At 35.8% G+C, this 22422-nt stretch overlaps 1 protein-coding gene across 3 annotated transcripts in view; it reads right to left on the minus strand.

Moving 5' to 3' along the window:
• LOC121314847 (zinc finger protein 236-like) overlaps window positions 1-22422 on the minus strand; it is a 93260-nt gene that overhangs the window by 44139 nt on the left and 26699 nt on the right. For 2 of the 3 annotated variants that reach the window (XM_041248560.1, XM_041248562.1), the window contains exons 11-17: window positions 21346-21549; window positions 18963-19101; window positions 12404-12664; window positions 11408-11649; window positions 8712-8813; window positions 697-839; window positions 313-416 (exon numbers count right to left, since the gene is read on the minus strand). In XM_041248560.1, coding sequence (XP_041104494.1) covers window positions 313-416; window positions 697-839; window positions 8712-8813; window positions 11408-11649; window positions 12404-12664; window positions 18963-19101; window positions 21346-21549 — 1195 coding nt within the window. The remainder of the gene's footprint in view (window positions 1-312; window positions 417-696; window positions 840-8711; window positions 8814-11407; window positions 11650-12403; window positions 12665-18962; window positions 19102-21345; window positions 21550-22422) is intronic. The other variant, XM_041248561.1, reaches the window with a different exon arrangement.

The raw sequence follows: 22422 nt of genomic DNA on the forward strand, positions 1-22422 counted from the left end.
CATTTTAAAACGACTCTTGTTTCCACCAAAAGTTTGTAACTTTCACAAACAATGAAAGTTACAACAAGAATGATTCACAGCCATGAGTAAAATGGCTTGCTGTGAACGATAATTTTGATATTTAATTGCTGTTATTTTGTAAACCTAAGCATGTGGATACTACTGACATTTTTAAATGTAAAAAATATTGTTAAGAGCATATCAACCCCAAATTAAAGTGTCAGCAGAATTGCAACACAAAAGCTACTTTTATTAACAAATGAAAGAGCTTATAATAGTAAAGGTTACAACACAGAGCTACTCTGCACTGACCTGTATGCACGTCGGCTGTTTTCATCGCTTTCCTCCTGGAAGTCTGTCTGTTCTGTCTCGAGATGAAGGTCACTCTGGGATGGCTCTTGAAGAAGGCGACTTGTCTGCGAAACAATGAATTTAAATAAATGATATTGTTTACTAATATAAAGACTGTCTGTCAGGTTTAGCATGAACTACAATCAAAGCACCTTAACAAAGACTCAAACAATTTAAAACAATTATATATATATATATATATATATATATATATATATATATATATATATATATATATATATATATATATATATATATATATATATATATATAATACATTAGTAGGAAAAGATTTTAATATATTGTGTATATGTTGTTAAAGTGACTTCTGTTCATTTTACTTACCACCTCAGCACTGGATACATGAAGCAAATTCTGTTGATGGAAACTGGAAGACAGGGCCTGAGATTCCAGTGTGCTTGAGTCCTGTAACTGCTGTACTGTTGAAAACTGTGATTGCTGATTATAGCCATCAGTTATTGTAAAACCTGGGAAGGACAGAAATTGACAGCCTTGCTCTGTTTCCAAAAGAACAGTAAACTAATTTTAATTTACCATATGTATCTTATAAGCTGCTGCAAATGTGACTGAACATTTCAATTTAATCTGTAGTCATAGAAAAGGCATACATATAATTGTATATGTAAAAGCTATCAACAATCCAGATTTGCTAGGCATGGTGAAATGTAGGCTTGGTAAAATTCAAACTCAAAGTCATGTATCTGGCACTGCTACCCATACAGACGTATTACTGCAGGTCATGTACCCATAAAGTCAGACTGTCAAGAAACTTTAACAGAAACGTGAAGTTTGATTAACACTGTCAAATGTCACCTCCAAACGTCACAAACACTTATTATATTAAAAAAAAGATCATGTATCTGGCCCTGACACTCATACAGATGTATTCTTACAGATCTTGCAGTGTATGTGCCCCTGGAGTCAACCTGTCAAGAAACTTGAACGTTGAACGGGAAGTCTGATTAATCCTGTGGAAAGTCAACAACCAACTACACAAACATTTAGGAGGCACAGTGTCTTATCATACTGTAAGTGAAATGTAGACAGAAGTTGTTACCAAGCTTTAAATGTGAACTACATCGCATAAAAAATAAATAAATAAATAACATTAGCATTACACTGTATAACCAAATATTTTTTTTTTTGTTCCTGGGTAGTAAGTGTTATTTCCTAATTGCTTATGCCTCAAAAGTATAGAACATGGCTATTATTTCCCACAAACTTTGCTTTTGTGACCAGGACAGTGATATTTCAAAATATCAGTATTTCCAATGGGAAAATGGGCAAATGTGTGTCTTTTCATTCACATAAAGTCAGAAAAAAACAACATATGAATCCAAATTAACATGTATTTATACTAAAGTAATACAAAGATGACTACAAAAGATTTAGAAGTGAGTAGTTTTTTGAGATTTACAATTATACTGTAAATACATTATATTATTTACATATATATAGTATTTACAGTATAATTATAAATCTCGAAAAACTACTCACTTCCAAATCTTTTGTAGTCATCTTTGTATTACTTTAGTATAAATACATGTTAATTTGGATTCATATGTTGTTTTTTTCTGACTTTATGTGAACGAAAAGACACAAATTTGCACGTTTTCCCATTGGAAATAGTGATATTTTGAAATATCACTGTCCTGGTCACAAAAACAAAGTCTGTGGGGAATAATAGCCATTTTCTATACTTTTGAGGCATAAGCAATTAGGAAATAACACTTATTACCCAGGAACAAAAATGGTGTTACATAGTGTTATATTTAACCAAGATAAGTTAATCTGCCAATTTTCTGTTTGGTTATTGCTTACAAATGTATTGTCCCATTAATTGTAATTTTCTCAGTAGTTAGTAGCCTAATTCTTTGTCCCTTTTTTTTCTCTGATCACTCTGCATTCTCTGCTACAGCTGTAAGTGGCAAATTAGAGCCATAACAAACATGTAAAAACAAGATATCCATGACCTACTGTACATCCACTGTATGCACATGAAAAAAATACACACACAGACAAAGGAACGTCTTTTGCAAGATTCAACCCAATAGGACAAGCAGTTCTTTAGATCAGTGGTTTTCAAACTTTTTAGGCCCTGTACCCCTTTCCAAATAATCTAGTCTACTGCGTACCCCCATCTGAGATAAGGCCATAATATACCTATGAAAACAGGAAAGCATGGTCTTTTCTAATTACTAGATTAAGTACTGTAAATGGAAAACTGCTGTTAAAAACAAACAAAATAAAATATAACTAGTTAACCACAGTACAAAAGCACCAACTAAAGTCCACAAAAAAGGTTATGCTTCTGAAAAACATAACTAAGGTTCCAATTTAAAACAAAATCAAAAAGCAATTCAACAAAAGTCATGCATTTCTTACAACAAATGTAGAAGTGTACAGAAAACAGATTTATTTTTTTATTTTTATTTTTTTTTAAATTGAACTGGAATGTTATCGTTGAACACTGGAGCTGAGACAATGTAAAATGCTATGTGTGTCCTGTGCCTTAGTGAATCCAATAACATTGTTTTGAAGTGAATATTTCCAAAAGCTAATTTGTTGAAAGTAGAAAGGAGATACTCTGTTAATATTCTGGTCATGTTAATCAACTGTAAGACAATTATAAAGCTTGTTGATGGGCACTCGCTGTATGATATGAACACATTCAATAGGTCTGGAGTAGGGAATCCAATTCAAGATACTTTTCCAAATCCCAGGAGATAAACTCCAGAAAGTAAACATACCTAGTAAATACTACACATTTTTAACAACATCATACAATGACTATCTTTATTTGAGAATGTATTTATTTAGTCCACAGACTGCAGTAACCACCGAAAATATGTAAATATGTAAAGTAGCCATGTGTGCACGCAACACTCAACAGAAATTCGATTGCTAAGTCGCAAAGTACTACAATGTGGTAAAAAAAATAAAACAAATAAATAAAAATTACGCTGTCCGTAATTACAGGACTGTACTCGCGTACCCCAGTTTGACAACCACTGCTTTAGAGGAATGTATAACTGATACTGGCAGACAGCGAACAAGTTTCATCACAACTGGACAAGTGGCTCTCTATACAACTCAAAGTGTGACATATTCTGAGTACAGTCGCAAACAATAAACAATCCGCAATGATCAATAATACATAAGCAATAATGCATGACAGGGTGTGGGATATACTCTAAAATCCACATGCCCGGGTGGCTTTAACCGCCCGGGGCGTGTGGATATTAGAGTATACCCCACACCCTGAAGTGCCTTATTGCGCTTATAAAATGGATCAACCAACATTACAAAAAAATAAAAAATAAATAAATAAAAACTTGTTTTAAATTAACAAAAAAGTATTTTTTTTTTTTTTCTTCCACCTCTGCCTGAACTTAGAAAAAATAGTCCCTTAAAACATAAAAAAAATAAAACCAAAAATGCATTAATTAAAAAATAATTTCAGATGTTGAATTGAACATTGCCATTGAAAGTACAGTTTTGATTCTTGGTTTATTCAATACATTTTAAAGTAAAATATTACTGCCCATTTTCTTCATAACACAGTACAAATGAGTCTGCCTTTAAATCACGCTGCACAATTAAGACTGCCTTTATTTTAAATCACGCAGACCCGTCCTCACAAGACCTGCAATAGTATCAGGTGAGATACGTTTTTGTTTTTTAATAATCCTTTGTTATCCGGGGTAGTAACAGGAGGTATCCATAACAGATTTGTGCTACAACTTCACAGTGGCGATAAAGATGTTATTTGCATGGAATACCCGTTCCTTATCAAACCGACTGCAATTTACAGCTTGGTAACGTGGACCAGTGTTAAGAAACAATTTTAAACAATGCAGGGCACAGCAGAAAACATCATACCATCGTACCTGGACACATTTAAAAGGTATGGCAGGAACTGTCGAGATGAATTTATAAATGTTCAGCATCAGATCACACAGCTGCGCAGGGTGTGGGTCCAGTGGCAGCAAGCAAACAGGCAGACCGAAGAACGGACAGCGGGAGCAACGGCAACAAAACATCTTTTGACCCCAAAGTCTCTTTTAAGAGGGACCCAAATATTTTGTGAAAAGCTGAAAGTTTAAGAGATATTTTTTAAACTATTTATTTTCAAAATGGGATAGGGAAACGCCGTAGTTCAGGGAGAAGGAACAGAGCGATCAGAATGGCAAGTTTTGAATTTATTTGAATACTTTTGCTTTTTTTTTCACTACTTTAATTAATCATTGGTGTCTGATTCAGATTCATTCACTATCTCATGTACACTTCGGTTTCCACAAAGTTCAACATAAAAAAGTTACATAAATATCGTCGGTCATATTTATAGCTATAAATTCCAATAAGTCTGCCATTTTTGTTTTTAAATTCTAGTGTATGAATATCTGCCAGTGATTTGCCCGTTTCTGAAAAAAGTACCAACCCATGGTGATATGCTGTAATATCAACACCCCCATGTGACCTGTTTTGACCAATCAGGATAGAGTTTTTAAAATACCCATTTTATAATGTGATAATATTCAGTAATGCAATCCATTGCATATTGAAAGTAGTAGTTAAATTAATTGTGTAATTGTACATCAGACCTATGTTTGGCAATTCTAATCAATGCTGCTAATGTGCTAAAACTAAGAACGAAGATGGAAAGCAGAGGGGTATGCTTTATTACGTTAATGGAGAACTTTTTTCAATTCATCTGCTTTTTATTCAAAGGTTTACTTACAGGTCTTGGTGGTGAAAACTGTTTTCTAATATCAGAAGTGGAAACTACTTTTCAGAAAAACAAGTCAGAGAAAGAACCCTTTCATTCGTCAGGCTCTACTTGTGATATTAATTAATACATAATAACATCCGAATTACCACCTCAAGTGCATGCAGCACAATACAATGCTTTCAATCCCATGAGATGCACAGTGCCAGTAATAGGATGAAATCAATTATGAATTGAAACTGAAAAGAGACATGTCCACCTGTGGGTGTTAATTAAAAGTTTCCATCAAATATAAAAGCAGATGACAGAAAAAAAGTTTGAATGAAAATATTGCAATAATTTTGATATACAGTGTGTGTGTGTGTGTGTGTGTGTGTGTGTGTGTGTGTGTGTGTGTGTGTGTGTGTGTGTGTGTGTGTGTGTGTGTGTGTGTATATATATATATATGACACACACACACACACACACACACACACACAGTGACTTGCAAAAGTATTCAGACCCCTGACCAATTCTCTCATATTACTGAATTACAAATGGTACATTGAAATTTCGTTCTGTTTGATATTTTATTTTTAAACACTGAAACTCAGAATCAATTATTGTAAGGTGACATTGGTTTTATGTTGGGAAACATTTTTAAGAAAAATAAAAAACTGAAATATCTTGCTTGCATAAGTATTCAACCCCTAAGCATAAGCATTTCCAGATTAGAAAGCAAATGTCACGTGCGTCAACCTGCAGCTAATCATATTAGACAACTATGTCGCTAGGCATCTTCAAACCTGTCAATGGAAGCCTTTTTGACAATGCAAAATCCTCAGTCTGTCTACTCCAGTCACCATTTTAAACAAAAGAAAATCATAAATCCTACCTGTGTTGCACTTCCATTAGCTAAAGAGAGCTCAGATGTACAGTTTTGAAAGAAACATATGTTACAGCACTCCAGTACTGTCTTTGTAAAATATGCTATCTGATTTTACTTGGGTTAAAGGACACTGTTTAAATGCCTTATTCTTGAGTTATCTGTTTGCATTTGCACTTCCTCAGCCATTTCACCTCTGAAAGTGGTTTATGGATTATAACAAGTTACTGACAGTGAACAGGGAAAGCAGCTGGTTGGTTAATGACAGGAAAGAAGCCATTAATGGGACGGGACAATTTCACCCTCCAGGTGAAATGACCAAACAAGTGCAACTCAAATTGAAAGCAGGGCTTGTAAACAAAGATGTCTTAAACCAAGTGTAGCAGCACATATCATATTTGAAATAAAAACACACGTTTACTATGGTATGGGTTTCATTCAAAACTGTACACTCAAGACTTATAATAACAAATGGAAGTACACAATCCTATTAGCTAGTAATTCTACTTTTATTCCTGAGCTACTGAAGTAATATGAATGTATCCAAACCACAAAAAGGGCCACATGATCTAAATAAAATACTTTGGAGGTCCTGAAAGCTAGTGATTTCATTGTTAATCTAATAAACAGTATAAATTCTTCAAATTTAATACTGTACAGCTGGATTCTTTAGTGATTGCTTTTTTTATTTAAATAAAATGAAATTTTCTTAAAAATAAACACATTTATGTGAGAGCAAGTGACAATGCTTATGTAAATGGTATCATGGTATAGTAGCCTATATATATATTATCGATATATAATATATCTATATATATATATATATATATATATATATATATATATATATATATATATCACACACACACACACACACACATACACCCAGTACCAGTCAAAAGTTTGAGTACACCTGCTTGAAACCAGGTTTTTCATGATTATCTATGCTTTTAACTGTATAAACTTGTCTATAAACACGTAATATTTCATTATATGATATATGTACTCATATAAGCTGATAATCATAAGTGAATTGCATTCAGAAATTTTATTTTTAAATGAAAATGTAAATCTTGTCAATTTCAATTAAATGATCACCCAAAGCAAGGGGATTTCAGTCTGAAGCCCAAGTCAGTTAAAAGTCTGAAATGTGTATAACACTGTGTTAGAACACTGGCCTAAATTAAAAAGTGTCTTTGTTAGATGTTCCCAGAGTTAACTAGCATGTTACCTAATTAACCTTTTGTCAACAATTATTATTAACAGGTGACGCTCCATGATTACTATAAATATAGGTAGCATAGGCACAAGTTTGTCATTCCTGAATATAAGGGAGCAGAAAATGGCAAAATACGCTCAGTTGAGCAAAGAAAAAAGACTGTAATTACTTTAAGAAATGAAGGCCAATCTAAGACAAATCGCAAGACCTTTGCAAGTGTCTGTAACTGCTGTGGCCAAGATCATCAAACGATTTGAAGAAACTGGTACTCATGAGGCAGGCCAAGGGTGACCTCAGAATCAGAGAACAAGTTAATTTGAGTCATAAGTCTGAGAAACCAGCCATTAACTGCCCCTGAAATAAAAGCTCAGCTAAATGCTACTACAAGTACAGATGTTTCAACATCAGCTGTTCAGAGGAGATTGCGTGAAGCTGGCCTAACTGGAAGAACTGCTGCAAATAATCAGTTGTTAAGTGTGCAGGATAAGAGGAAGAGACTTGCCTGGGCCAAAAAACACAGAAACTGGACATCTGAGGAGTGGAAGTTGGTCTTATGGACCGATGAGTCAAAAGTTGAAATATTTGGGTCCAACCGCACAGTATTTGTCAGACGCAGAGAGGGTTAGCACATGAGTTCTGCATGTGTGGTTCCCACTGTCAAGCGTGGAGGAGGCAGCGTCATGGTCTGGGGTTGCTTTGCTGGTGACAGAGTTGGTGATCTTTACCAAGTCCATGGCAAGCTCAACCAGCATGGCTATCATAGCATACTTCAGAGGCATGCCATTCCATCAGGATTATGGCTAGTTGGGCAGTCCTTCATTCTTCAGCAAGATAATGACCTGAAACACACCTCAAAGTTGTGCAAGAACTATCTGGCGAAGAAGGAAGTGAAGGACAACTCAATCTAATGAACTGGCCTGCCCAGTCTCCAGACCTCTGTCCCTTAGAATCTGTATGGGATGAACTGGACAGAAGAGTCAAAGCAAAGCTACCCACAAGTGCCCTACATCTCTGGGAATTGCTGCAGAAGAGCTGGGAAGACATGTCAGGTGATTTCCTGCTGAAACTTGTTAACCGAATGCCTCGTGTTTGTGAGGCTGTTAAGGCAAAGGGTGGCTATTTTGAGGAATCCAAGATTTAGAGACAATTTTCTTGAACATTGCTTTGATACTCCTTATGTTTTGTTTTGTATACTGTAACATGTGTTTTCATTTTCAAGTATTTACAGAAACGTATACGATGTAAAACATTGTCAATTATGAAAAAAACCTAGTTTCCAGCAAGTGTACTCAAACTTTTGACTGGTACAGTGCGCGCGCGTGTGTGTGTGTGTGTGTGTGTATATATGTGTGTATATATATATATATATATATATATATATATATATATATATATATATATATATATAATTTTTTTTTTTTTTTTTTTTTTTTACCAAACAAATGACTAATGCAGCCTGTGTGAGAACACAGACGGTAAAGGTCTTATGTGACAATGTGCAATGAGGTTGAAGGTGCATAAGTTACCTTGTGTTAGTCCCTGCTGGTCAAAGGAATGCTGGGTTATGGCCTGCTGTTCAAACTGGCTCATATTCTGTGGAAGAGCATGCTGGGGTGGCACAAAGGTATCTAGCCATGCATGCCAGAGGGGGGGAGGGAGGGGAAAGAAGCAGATAATGTTAGACTTGTTAAACCTGATAATAGTCCTAATTCATAATGAGAGGGGGAATATATAACCACATAAGTATATGGTAAACATTTTTTTTTGTTACATAGAAGATAGTTTGCTTATAAACTCATATTAAAAGGCTATATATGACGACATGGTAATCAAACTAAGACCCAGTTTTTCAATTAAATGTGTCATTGTTTATTTGTATTTCTCCACTGTTGTAACATCTTAAAATGTAGTTGATGTATCCAGCATATCACACTGGGTTTAGAAAGTGACTTTAACAATATTTTTAAAAAATTATCTGACCTTCTAAAAGTTTACCACAGAATTTTATCATAGTAGTTTTGCTAGTAGTTTAACCACGCTTATCACAGTTATACGATGCATTTACCATACTTTACCCTGATATGCCATGCTTTACCAATCCTCACTATTCTTTATAATGCTTACCTAAGCTTTACCATGCTTTCACTATGCTTTACTACACTTTGCTATCATTTTGCTATGGTAACATGCTATGGGGTGGTGATGTCTGTTGTGTTTCAGTAATAATAGATGCATATGGGAACATTCTGCTCAACGTTGCTAGTGTTTGATAAGTCAAAGTGTTACCAGTATAGTATTACAGTGTTTGGACAATAGGAAATGAAAAAAAAATAACTGTTCCAGATCTGTACCAGTAATGTTTACACTGCAGAAACTAATGTGTGAAGTAGCCGACATAGTGACAATCATATGTTCAAGGCTTGGATGTCACTAAAATTTGACTACTATATAACTTTTGTGTAAATATATGAGTACTGTAAATATTGAGTACCTTTCACTCTGAATCAACAAGTGCAATATTCAAATGTTACCTTGGCTAACATGCATACCTTTTCAAATATAGATTAATTAAAAAACAGTAAAAAATAAAAGTATCCACACAACGTCCTGTGTAGTTGTGTTCATGTTTTGTGTTGTATGTTAACTCGCCTGGAAGACTAGGCCAATGGCAGAGCTTAATTTGAACTTGTAATAATGTTTTTTTTTTTTTGTTTTGTTTTGTTTTTCACACAATTGGCTAAGTACATGCAGAATGCAGCAAAATTAATTAATTTATTTTTATGCTGGCTATAATCATTTTCAATCTAGCAAATATACACATATGTAATATTTCTTACCATTAGGAATGGGACGGTATAATATTTGTACGGTATGATTTGCACGCAAGCTCTGGGTAACAGAACGCAGCAATTGAAACGTGTATTCTGTGTCGTTGACAGTTTCCTTCAAAACCATTATCAAAATACAGTATCAGTTCACAAAAAGATCTTCCACAGACACTTTGCTAAGGCTGTAAGTACCATCACTTGATTTAGAAAAAGCGTGTTACGATTTAGAAGAAGGAATTACGATAATTGTGGTATAGAATAAAAGGAACGGTATTAATACCGTAATGTAGCCGAAAAACAGGTATACCGACCCATCCCTACTTACCATACTGCACCAAAAAACATCTGAGGGTTAGAAACTATGTGGACTTATTTGTGATCTTCTTTCAAAACCTTTTAAAACAAACTTGTTTTTTAAGAAAAAAAAGAAAGTAGTTGTTACTTTCAATTTCTGAGTCTGCTTTTCAGTTTTTTTTTTTTTTTTTTTAAATAATTTTGGCAGCTATATTTTCAACTATATTGTTGACTAGCGAAACTATTCTGCAGGAAGAGAAACAGGTATTGTGAATAGCTAAATCTGCCGCCTTGTGTTATGCAACAGCAAGATTCATAATGTTTTTGTTGGATTCCTATTCCCCCCTGCTGGCTCAGTCAAAGAACAGCAAATTAACATGTCAGCATTTTATTGCTTCTTCATCCTGCAGCAAGCACTGGTCAATGTATCTGTCCCCTGCTCAAGGCAATGACCTTTCTGTACTGGATTTTATTCAATTTAAATACACTTAGGGCCAGGTGACTGAAAGCCATTTCTCTCTAACTGGTACAAAAAAGAAGTGAAATAATTCTGAGCACATCTTCTAGTACACAGACCTCAACATTAAAAAATCTAGGCTACTTAAATGCATTACTGTATTTAATTTTGAAGTCTCAGACATTTATGTCAGAGTTGCCCTTCAGACCATCCAAGGTGGTTACCTTTTAAGTTAGGTTTATAAATCAATGGCTAAAACCAAGTCAAGATACTGAGTATCTGGAAATATATTGGGGTCACTTCAAGTGATCTAAATGGTGGTAGATTTAAATACCACCATCATTAAATTAAAATTAAAAAATAAATTGGCATTCAACATTTTAGACGTTAGATTTTCATAACACAAACATTCACTGTGCCAGTGACACTATTTAGATCGGCCACTGTTTAGATCAATTAAATACACTGTATTCATTAAAAAAATAAAATACATTTTTCCTTGGTCACACCACCTTCTAGACCAAATGCATATTGCCGCTTGTACAGATTTTACAATACATGCCTCTGATTTGTGTCTCTCATTAGGTCATTTTTATAACTAAATGATGCATTATCTAATGTGACTTTTAGGATTCCTGATTACCTTCATCCTGCACCAGTGGTTGATCATTTAGCTGCTGTTCCAGCTCAGCTTGTTGGGTACCAACTACTTGCTGCTGACTCAGGCCTAGCATCGCCTGCTGCTCAGTACTGACAGAAGTCGGCTGTTGCAGTTCATCACCCTCGATCTCAACCTGCATCTCAGAAGTGACAGCCTGCTGCACCATGGAATTGTCCAGGGAGGTCTGCTGCTGCTGCTGCTGGAGCTGTTGCACAAGTTCGTACCTGTTTTGCAAGAACAAATGAAGATGTTACTGAGGTTGACACATCCCGCCATATCTGCTCCTACGAAAAGACCCACATCAATTCTAATATAAAACAACGACTGGAGAAAATAAAAATGGCAAAAAAGGTTTTTGTTCTTTAATATTTGTAAATGCATTTTTGTAAGCCATATAAGAAGACAAATACATTGAGTATACGGTCATTTGACATCTGGATGGTAAGACAAATAAATTGATATATAGCACATGGTTAAGATTAAATTCGTGTTGTATTCTGATCACAATAGGGAAGCAGTATGTGGATTGGTCAAGACACTCCCACAGATAGCTTTATTGGGGCACTTTTCTCTTCAGGTTAATATTCTATCAGGGAACTATTTGGAGGAAATATTTAAGGTCTTATCCGGTTTTCAGTTCCTATGAGATTATTTCTCAAAAAGGAGCAGAAACAGAAACCTTAGTATGTAGTTTCCTAAAACCTTTTATACGACAAAATGTGCCAGTCTAGTTTCATGGCAATCATGTTTTCAATAGACTTAAAACTTAAACAGAAACTTAATAGTAACTGAAATTTAAATCGAAGACCCAACAACTTAAAGGTTTAAAATAGAAAAAAAAATAAAATAAATAAAAACAAAAAAAGTTAATACAGTTAATCACATAGAGGTAAGTGTTGGGTAGTTATACAGGAATTTATACAATTTTACTTAATTTAATCTTTAGTTAATTTAAAATAGCCGATGATGACCACCTACCTATGTGTTTTCATGTGTTTTCTACAATTTGGGGAGGATTTAAAAGTCTTTTGACAGTAAGGACACATGTAGGGTCGTAGGTCACTGTGGGTTGCCATGTGACGCCTTAAACTGCCACTGGTGGTGAAAGTGCTGTCACAAATCAAACATTTATAGGCCTTGAGTCCGGAATGTGTCCGAATGTGAGCTTTAAGCACCCCTGAAGATGCAAAACCTTTACTGCACTGGAGACATTTAAATGGCCGTTCTCCTGTATGGGATCTGGAGAAAGACAGAAAGAGTAAATAGTGTTTTCCACAATGTAGCATTCACGCACCTCAATCTTGTGGTAAGGTGTGCTGTCTTAACTAGTGTCTCAAAGGAATGCAAACCTGTTGTTTAGTTTTGTTCAATGATTATGCTTAACATGTTCAATCATGCATCAGAGATTAATACAAGCTTTATCTTGCTTTTCAATTTTTGTTTTTACTATTGCAAGATCAGTCCCCCAGAGCTTAATATAACATATGCAATATCCAGACAAAAAACACAATACTTTTTTTTCATTTCCCCAAAAATGCCTCTCCAGACAGTGTGCAATTCTTAGTTTGTTAGTTTTTGGGATTTTTTACACTTTTGTATTTATGTTCTGATATCAGCATGTATTTCTGGAATTACAAGCATCACGTTGAATGGACAAATTGTCTCTTTAATTGCAAAATTACTCGTGGCTATGTGAGTGTGACGTGCATTATGGGGCTGATGTAAGGCTAGGCGCAGTGCAAACAATTGCGGCTGCAAAATCCAAATTGCCTAGCGGCCAGGCAATTAATAATTTTGCACTGCAGCTTATGTAAGCTTAAGAGCAATGCACATTACTCAAAATGCACAAATAATGAGCTGCAATCATGATAATAAAGGTTGCAATGAGCACCGCCTGTGCATCGAGCTAGTATGCGCTGTATGAGATTTGTGGAGTATGAAAATCAAACCATACAAAAAATATGTAAGGGCACCAAAGAGTCTTTTTATGCTGAGATCACTCAGAATGTAATTGAGTTATCTGGAAAAGCCTCAGCCAAACAAAGTGGCCATATGGTCCTCTATAGTGGAGAATGTCAATTACCAGGAGAACAGTCAACCAGGTGATGAAAAATCCTTATATTTCATTACATGAATGCACCCGCATAGTATTCCAGATACCTTTCAATATAGATTAAATGGATTAATGATGGCAAACTGATTATTTGATAGTGGGTGCAAAACGGCAGGTGAAAACCATTCTTTACATATGCCACATTTTTAGTGACTGCTAAAGTCCCACTTTACACCAGCAAAACACGGTTGATTTTGGCAGCAATATGGGTGTTTTGCAAAACAAATGGAAAATGCTTAAAAACTCAAATTTTCTAGTTGTGCGATGATGGCTTGGATAAAATGTCCATTCTTGGGATCACTATAGTTCTGCAAATTACAAATCATTCTCGAGATTTTACACACACACACACACACAAAACATAAGGAGTATCAAAATTGAAAATTGTCTCTAAATCTTGGATTCTTCAAAATAGCCACCCTTTGCCTTAATAACAGCCTCACAAACACGAGGCATTCGGTTAACAAATTTCAGCAGGAAATCACCCGACATGTCTTCCCAGCTCTTCTGCATCAATTCCCAGAGATGTAGGGCACTTGTGGGTAGCTTTGCTTTGACTCTTCTGTCCAGTTCGTCCCATACAAGTTCTATGTAACTGAGGTCAGGCCAGATCTATGGGACTGAGGTCAGGCCAGGTCATTAGATTGAGTTGTCCTTCACTTCCTTCTTCGCCAGATAGTTCTTGCACAACTTTGAGGTGTGTTTCGGGTCATTATCTTGCTAAAGAATGAAAGACTGCCCAACTAGCCGTAATGCTGATGGAATGGCATGTCTCTGAAGTATGCTATGATAGCCATGCTGGTTGAGCTTGCCATGGATTTGGTAAAGATCATCAACTCTGTCACCAGCAAAGCAACCCCAGACCATACACTGCCTCCTCCATGCTTGACAGTGAGAACCACACATGCTGAACTCATGCGCTCACCCTATCTGCGTCTAACAAATACTCGGCGGTTGGACCCAAATATTTCAAATTTTGACGTTCATAAGACCAACTTCCACTCCTCAAACGTCCAGTTTCTGTGTTTTTTGGCCCAGGCAACTCTCTTCCTCGTCTTCTGCACTCTTAATAATGGTTTCTTTGCAGCAATTCTTCCAGTTAGGCCAGCTTCACGCAATCTCCTCTGAACAGTTGATGTTGAAACATCTGTACTTCTAGTAGCATCTAGCTGAGCTTGTATTTTAGTGGCAGTTAATGGCTGGTTTCGCAGACTTGTGACTCAAATTAACTTGTTCTCTGATTCTGAGGTCACCCTTGGCCTGCCTGACCTTGTTTGGTCCTCATGAGTACCAGTTTCTTCAAATCGTTTGATGATCTTGGCCACAGCAGTTACAGACACTTGCAAAGGTCTTGCGATTTGTCTTAGATTGGCCTTCATTTCTTAAAGTAATTACAGTCTTTTTTCTTTGCTCAACTGAGCGTATTTTGCCATTTTCTGCTCCCTTATATTCAGGAATGACAAACTTGTGCCTATGCTACCTATATTTATAGTAATCATGGAGCGTCACCTGTTAATAATAATTGTTGACAAAAGGTTAATTAGGTAACATGCTAGTTAACTCTGGGAACATCTAACGAAGACACTTTTTAATTTAGGCCAGTGTTCTAACACAGTGTTATACACATTTCAGACTTTTAACTGACTTGGGCTTCAGACTGAAATCCCCTTGCTTTGGGTGATCATTTAATTGAAATTGACAAGATTTACATTTTCATTTAAAAATAAAATTTCTGAATGCAATTCACTTATGATTATCAGCTTATATGAGTACATATATCATATAATGACATATTAAGTGTAAATGCAAAATACAGGAAAATACTACAAGAGAATCTGCTTCAGTCCGCTAAAAAACTGAAGCTTGGGAGGAAATTCACCTTTCAGCAGGACAATGATCCCAAGCACAAGGCCAAAGCAACACTGGAGTGGCTCAAGAACAAAAAGGTGAATGTCCTACAGTGGCCCAGTCAAAGTCCTGATCTCAATCCCATTGAGAATCTGTGGCACTATTTGAAAAGCGTCGTCCAACCAACCTGAACAACCTGGAGCAAATCACTCCGACACTGTGTGCAAAGCTGGTACATACTTGCCCCAAAAGACTTAAAGCTGTTATTGCAGCGAAAGGTGGCTCTACCAAATATTAATGTGTGGGGGTTGAATAATTATGCAAGCAAGATATTTCAGTTTTTTATTTTTCTTAAAAATATTTCCCAATATATATATATATATATATATATATATATATATATATATATATATATATATATATTGCTGTATATATATATTGCTGTTATGAAAACACTACGTAATGGAAATATAAAATTCACAAAGATAGAACTTTTTTTTTTTTTAAACAAGTCTACACAAAATAAATTAAACAGAACTCAAAAGCAATCCATCTTCTGCCTATTATAAATCCCTAACCTGACAAAGAAATTATTTGAGTGACATCCTTATTTAAGTGAAAGAGGTGGAAAAGTTACTGATAAATTAAATATGCAGTATAGCTACTAGTTATATCCTTAAGGTAGAATTGCTTACCTGCCTAACTTGAGTCTTGCATAAGACTTCTTTCAATAATTACATTTCATTAGGGTTCACTAAAACTGCTTGCATGTGACTTGCTTTTTAAATGTACTGGTATTGTTGACAAACAGCTTGCACCTTTAATGTGGTGCACAGCAATGGTTGAATACTGCAATTGTTCTTGTTTCAGAACAAATATATTAACTGCATTTCTTATCTATAAAAAAAAGAGTTTTGTACTTTGTAGCTTGTGGTGATATCATCCATCTATTCCAGAGTCAGGACAGAATGGTTGAAAAAGAAAGTTGGCAAGTCCACTGACTACTCTATTATTTTTAAATGTACTTATTTATTATGTGGGCTTACACAGAAAACTTGTTCACCATGTGTTCATAAAGTTTATTCAAAGCCACTCTGCACTATAGAGAAGTTATTATGGTGCTGAAATAAAGTTTCTGTATGTAATCAGTCTGCATCCAGTTGTCTGATTTCCACAACTTGTTTTTCAAACTGGAGTCTGTTGCTATTATGGTTACTGTATTGCCGCTGACACCAAACACTATTCTCAATTTTTTTAAACTTTATTATACATTTTAAAAAGATAGACTGAATATATAGGATTGCAAACAAGCACTTTACTATAGTCTACACTGAAAGACAATATTCAGAGGGCGTTTACCAAAACAGAGATTTTCTTTCATCAAGCAGAAAAACAATAATTTACATAAATTAATATTGTATATACCAGTGCATAGTTTCCAGCAGATTAATTTGAATTATGAAAACATAGTTTGAAAGATAACATTTGAGGTCATTTGCCAGAGAATAGGGGCTTCATATTTACCAATCAAATTAAAGGACATCTGTGTAGCGTCAGATTGGGTCATAATATCATTCTGTGTATGAAAGTAACAAAACTGAAATATATAGAGGTGGATTTTAAGCCACTCTTTGTGTCTACTTGGTTTCTGGTCACAAACTCCCCCACTGACAAAGAATGCTTTTAAAAAGAGTTGTAAACTAAACATTGACACATGGCTTATCTTCACGATTTCTGAATGACTCTTTCGACGCACAAGCCAGACAGTTCTGGGTCACTGGGTGCTTTGACACCTAGACAGGAACCGGTCCATCACATAAATCCAGGCTACAGGGGGTGGAATAGCGGACCGATGGAAAACAAGGGGCTGCGTCAGAACGAGAACAACCAATGAAAACACTACACGTAGGCTCAGGCACCGCCCAAAATATCCAAACTGTCCAATCACAGGGGGTAAAGAGAACATTACAAAAGTATGAGCACGACACTCAAACAGGGCTCCCGACACGAAATCCAAGGTTCTGATACACAAACCAGTCTTTGAACTGTGACCATCTGGAGATCCAGCCTGCAACCAGCTGGAACAGAGATACCATTTTCCGACACTCTAATATGAGATAACTACTCTAGTGCTTGCCTTGGTGTGGGAGTCCGCTGTGTAAGACGTCTAAAATCCTGAAAGTACTTGTAATCAAATCTGTAATTTAGCCCTGATTGATCACCGGAGAAAGAGTTGGATGAACATTTGAAGTCGATATTTAATATATTGAACTAGCAGTGCCGGAGTCTGCGGTGGAATATCCCAGACATAACTGGATGAACAATGCACATATTTGTGGAGGAATTGCTATTTCAGTGGAATATCTAAATAGTTAAATGACTGTAGTTCTTTGCAAAGACATTTCTTTCGTACCCTAAAGTGAAGATGAAACACGAGGAAGGCAGACCCCGGAACTTGGACCTGTCCTTGCCAGCAGGACAGCCTTCGAGCGCCTGTATTGTTGAAGACACAGAACGGCTGGAGGAGGCAGCGCAAGTCCGTTAAGTATTCAAGGAGCAGTGTTTTAATCCTCTTATGAACTCGAGAATAAGCAGACCTTAAAGTAAAATTCATGTGTGTTGTTTTTAAGTGGAATGCAATAAATGTATTATTGCCTTCAAATCATGCTTCGAGTTAATGAACACTATAGTATTTGTTTGTTTGTGATTTATACAAATTGATGTGAGTTTGATAAGGCAATTATCATTCTACATAGAAGCTAAAATCCAAATTTAGCTGTCTTGATAACAGAATTATCGATAGGTTGTCTGGACGCAAAGAGCGTCCATCTCGCAAGAGAATTGCCTTCTGAACTAAAACTACATATATTGACGAAAGTAAATATTTCTGATTTGTTACTAACGATGCCCCTGTTAAGACTAACCTTTGTCTTAAAAAGCTGTTAGGAATGAAGTTGTAAACTTAAGGGAAACTCCCATAGACTGCGTTGAATCACTAATCGCTTAGCGTTGAATCAGTAATCGCCCGCCCCCCCCCCCCCGGGGATGTCATGTTTGAAAAGGAAAGGAAGAATTTTATTTAATTCTTCCTTTCTGTATTATCTTAGTTTAGTTGTTGCACCTTTAATTTTTCCTTTATTTTGTTTTATTTTTAATAAAACTGTTCCTTTGTATCCACTAGAAATGTTGTCTAGTCTGACTATTCCAATAAAGGTCAGGTTCTACATGACTTGAATTCAAAACAAGGTATTTTATTATTACAATTTAAACTAGTCCAAATACAAAGATACCTTGCACACTACATCTGCAAGCCATTTTCCAGTGTTAGATAATGCACTGTAAACTTAGACACACAGAAAATAAAATAAAAATAGTAATTCCAATATGACCTGAAATGGCTGTAAATCAATATTTTACTTGCCTAGGCTTTTCTACAGATACAATAAAATAAAAGTAATATAACTGCTTTTTTATATTGCTATGATTGCATTATTCTAAGGAGAGTAACCAGATCTAAGGATACACCCCATTTCTTCAGTCTTTTTTGCTATTTCTCCCTTATTGCGGTTATCTTACCTGACATGTTGCTTGAGATGACTGGACTTCTTATATGCTTTGTTGCAGTAAGGGCATTTATAAGGCCTTTCACTGTCAACTATGTTTGAATAATACGGGAAAGTAAAATGGTTACGAGGGTTTTGGTTTTGTAGAAGACCTGTGGAAAAAAGAAACAAAACATTGTTGGCCCTTTTATCGTTTTAGGTCAGGTTTCCATGTTACAGAATGGAACCGCCTGTATTTTTCAAACAAACTCACCTCAGCAACATGCATACTAAATGACTGATATTGTGACAAAGAAGACTGAAATCAAAGGTCACCTTAAATCTATTGTATGAATCTATGGTATGAATTTCTAAAGCTCCTCAAAAGAAAACCTTGCCCCTTGAGAACAGTGTCTGGATTGAGCCTTAGTCATATAGAGGATAATCATTGAATTTTAATGGAGTACTAGTTATTCCACAAATGAGGATGGCAGAATAATGATGAGCCCTCTAAAAGGAAGAGTGGGTTTATTATTGCAATCCTTAAATAAACAAAGCACTCCATGAACGTTAATGGAGTGTTATTTTTATATAACAAGTACACAGTATAAAATGATGACACCTATGCATAACAGCAGAACTCGATCAAGTGCCACATCTTCTTAGTAACACAGAATCATTTGGAACAGCGTGATAAGCCCAGGTAGTCTTTCGTTGGATTCGAATAAATGCAAGGTAGATTGTATTTTATTCACTCAGGAGCATTGAACATGAAAAAAGATATTTCCATGCAAGATTGTTCAATACTTGTTGTAGTTAAGTATATTTATAGTACATATGAACTTTATTTATTAGAAAGTGTTTGATTTAAAAAAAAAAAGGAGAGAGTTACATTTCAAGATCCCATACATATCAATATATCAACATATGACCTTTTAAAGGTTTATTCTGGCAGAAGCAAGCATTTTTTCAGAAATGCATCTCCATGCTAAGACCAGTGTGCTATACGTCGGACGCCACATTTTGTGGGAAGATGTAACCTGTCAGAATGGACTACTGTACTATCTGCACACAGAGCTTGGATATGTGGTCCCATATATAAGGGTGCATCTTAATTAACATCTCTGTCACAGGAGATAATGTCCTGCAAATCTGCAATAATGTGGTAATATCTCGAGTAAGAACATAAGAAAGTTTACAAACGAGAGGAGGCCATTCGGCCCATCTTGCTCGTTTGGTTGTTAGTAGTTTATTGATCCCAGAATGTCATCAAGCAGCTTCTTGAAGAATCCCTGGGTGTCGGCTTCAACAACATTACTGGGGAGTTGGTTCCAGGTTCCCATGATTCTCTGTGTAAAAAGGGTTTCCTATTTTCTGTTCTGAATGCCCCTTTATCTAATCTCTACTTGTGACCCCTGGTCCTTGTTTCTTTTTTCATGTCGAAAAAGTCCCTTGGGTCGACACTGTCAATACCTTTTAGAATTTGAATGCTTGAATCAGATTGCAGCATAGTCGTCTTTGTTAAGGCTGAATAGATTCAATTCTTTTAGCCTGTCTGCATATGACATGCCTTTTAAACCCAGAATAATTCTGGTTGCTCTTCTTTGTACTCTTTCTACAGCAGCGATACCCTTTATGTAACAAGGTGACCACAACTGAACACATATTCTAGATGAGGTCTTACTAATGCATTATCAAGTCTTAACATTACCTCCCTTGATTTAAATTCAACACTTTTCACAATATATCTGAGCATCCTGTTGGCCTTTTTTATAGCTTCCTCACATTGTCTAGATGACATTTCTGAGTCAAAATAAACGCCTAGGTCTTTTTCATAGATTCCTTCTTCAATTTTAGTGTCTTCCAGTGTGCAGTACCTTACAATTTTCTCTATTAAATGTAATTTGCCATGTGTCTGCCCAGTTCTGAATGCTGTCTAGATCATTTTGAATGACCTTTACTGCAGCAACAGTGTTTGCCACTCCTCCTATTTTTGTGATCCGATCCCTTTGGTACTCCACTGGTTACCCTGCTCCATTTTGAGGTTTCTCCGCTAATCAGTAATTTCTGTTATCTACATGTTAACCACTCCCTAATCCATGTGCATGCATTTCCTTGAATCCCTACTGCGTTCAGTTTGAGAATTAATCTTTTATGCGGGACTTTGTGATCTACCACTGTTTTGACTGCATGTTTAGATATCTTCAGGCTGTAAAGGACAGCTATGAAGTGTCAACCTGAAGCATTGTATATTCTGCTGTATCGACAACAGAAGCAACAATAAAAGTGTGTCTTAAAGCTTTAAATTATTCTATTTATAGAAAGAATAAAAAAGCATCAAAGTCTAGGAACAGATCAGAGGGGGAAAAAAAAAAAACCTCCCTGTTAGGACTAATCTCAACATACAGCACACATACCCAAGTCAGTGATGAGGATGGGTTCCTGAAGAGGAACATCTGGTACTGGGAGATTGTTCTTCACCACTCGTACTTTCTGAGGCTTCCGGGGGTATTTCTGTTTCTTCGCCATAATATTCTTAAAGTGGGAAGCAATGTGGGTTTTCCTGTGCCCTGAGGTACGGAAAATCTTCTCGCAGTGAGGACATGGGAATGGTCTCACACCTTGGAAAATGAAGAAAAAAACAAAAGGGTAACTAGGTACACAATATCAGAATCATAAAGTAAAACAGGTGGCTTTGAATGTTACGCAAAAAATAGGAATAAAGTAAGAAACAAGACAGCTCTACTGATGAAGCACAACTGCACAAACTGTGAAGCAAGAAGCACTTTCACTAGAGGGAAAAGTTCACTTTGAGATGCACTTCTAACATATTTCTTCCAGTTTAAAATACACTTCTATTTACACATATCCTTCAAAGGGTACAGGAGGGAACAAAGTAGCAGGGACCATTGTGTGTTCCCTAGGCTTTTAGAAACCCTCTGCAAGATAAAAGATTGCAAGAAAGGTGCAATTCTCATGAGGTTGTGCAAGATAAACTCCTCACACTCTTGTACTGCACACATGTCAGTGAAGCTGCTGCACATGAAGTGATAGGGTACCAGAAAGCAAGAATTCAGAAAACAAACAAGGTAGAAAAAGATCTTCAGCACAATTATATTAAAAGGGGCATTGACAGGGTGAGGGTCCCCTGAGATCAAGACTTGTTTTGTTTATTTTGTGTTATTTTGTGTTTGAAGTGTTGCTTCATTGCTGAATTACAAACTAAAAACACTCATCTTAATTACTGTAGAAAATGCTAATCTACAAACAAAAATGGAATTTAAAATGTCACAGAATTATTCAGTTATAAAGTGACTTAAGAACATGATGCCTCTTGTGTTACTTAAGTGTCCATGTACTTACGCAATCTGCGTTTAGAAAAATATAAGATATAATATATCTATTTACTATATATACATATTATATATTATTACATATATATATATATATATATATATATATACACACACACACACATACATACATATACACAC

This window comes from Polyodon spathula, chromosome 4 (assembly GCF_017654505.1).
Source record: "Polyodon spathula isolate WHYD16114869_AA chromosome 4, ASM1765450v1, whole genome shotgun sequence".
Classification (NCBI taxonomy): domain Eukaryota; kingdom Metazoa; phylum Chordata; class Actinopteri; order Acipenseriformes; family Polyodontidae; genus Polyodon; species Polyodon spathula.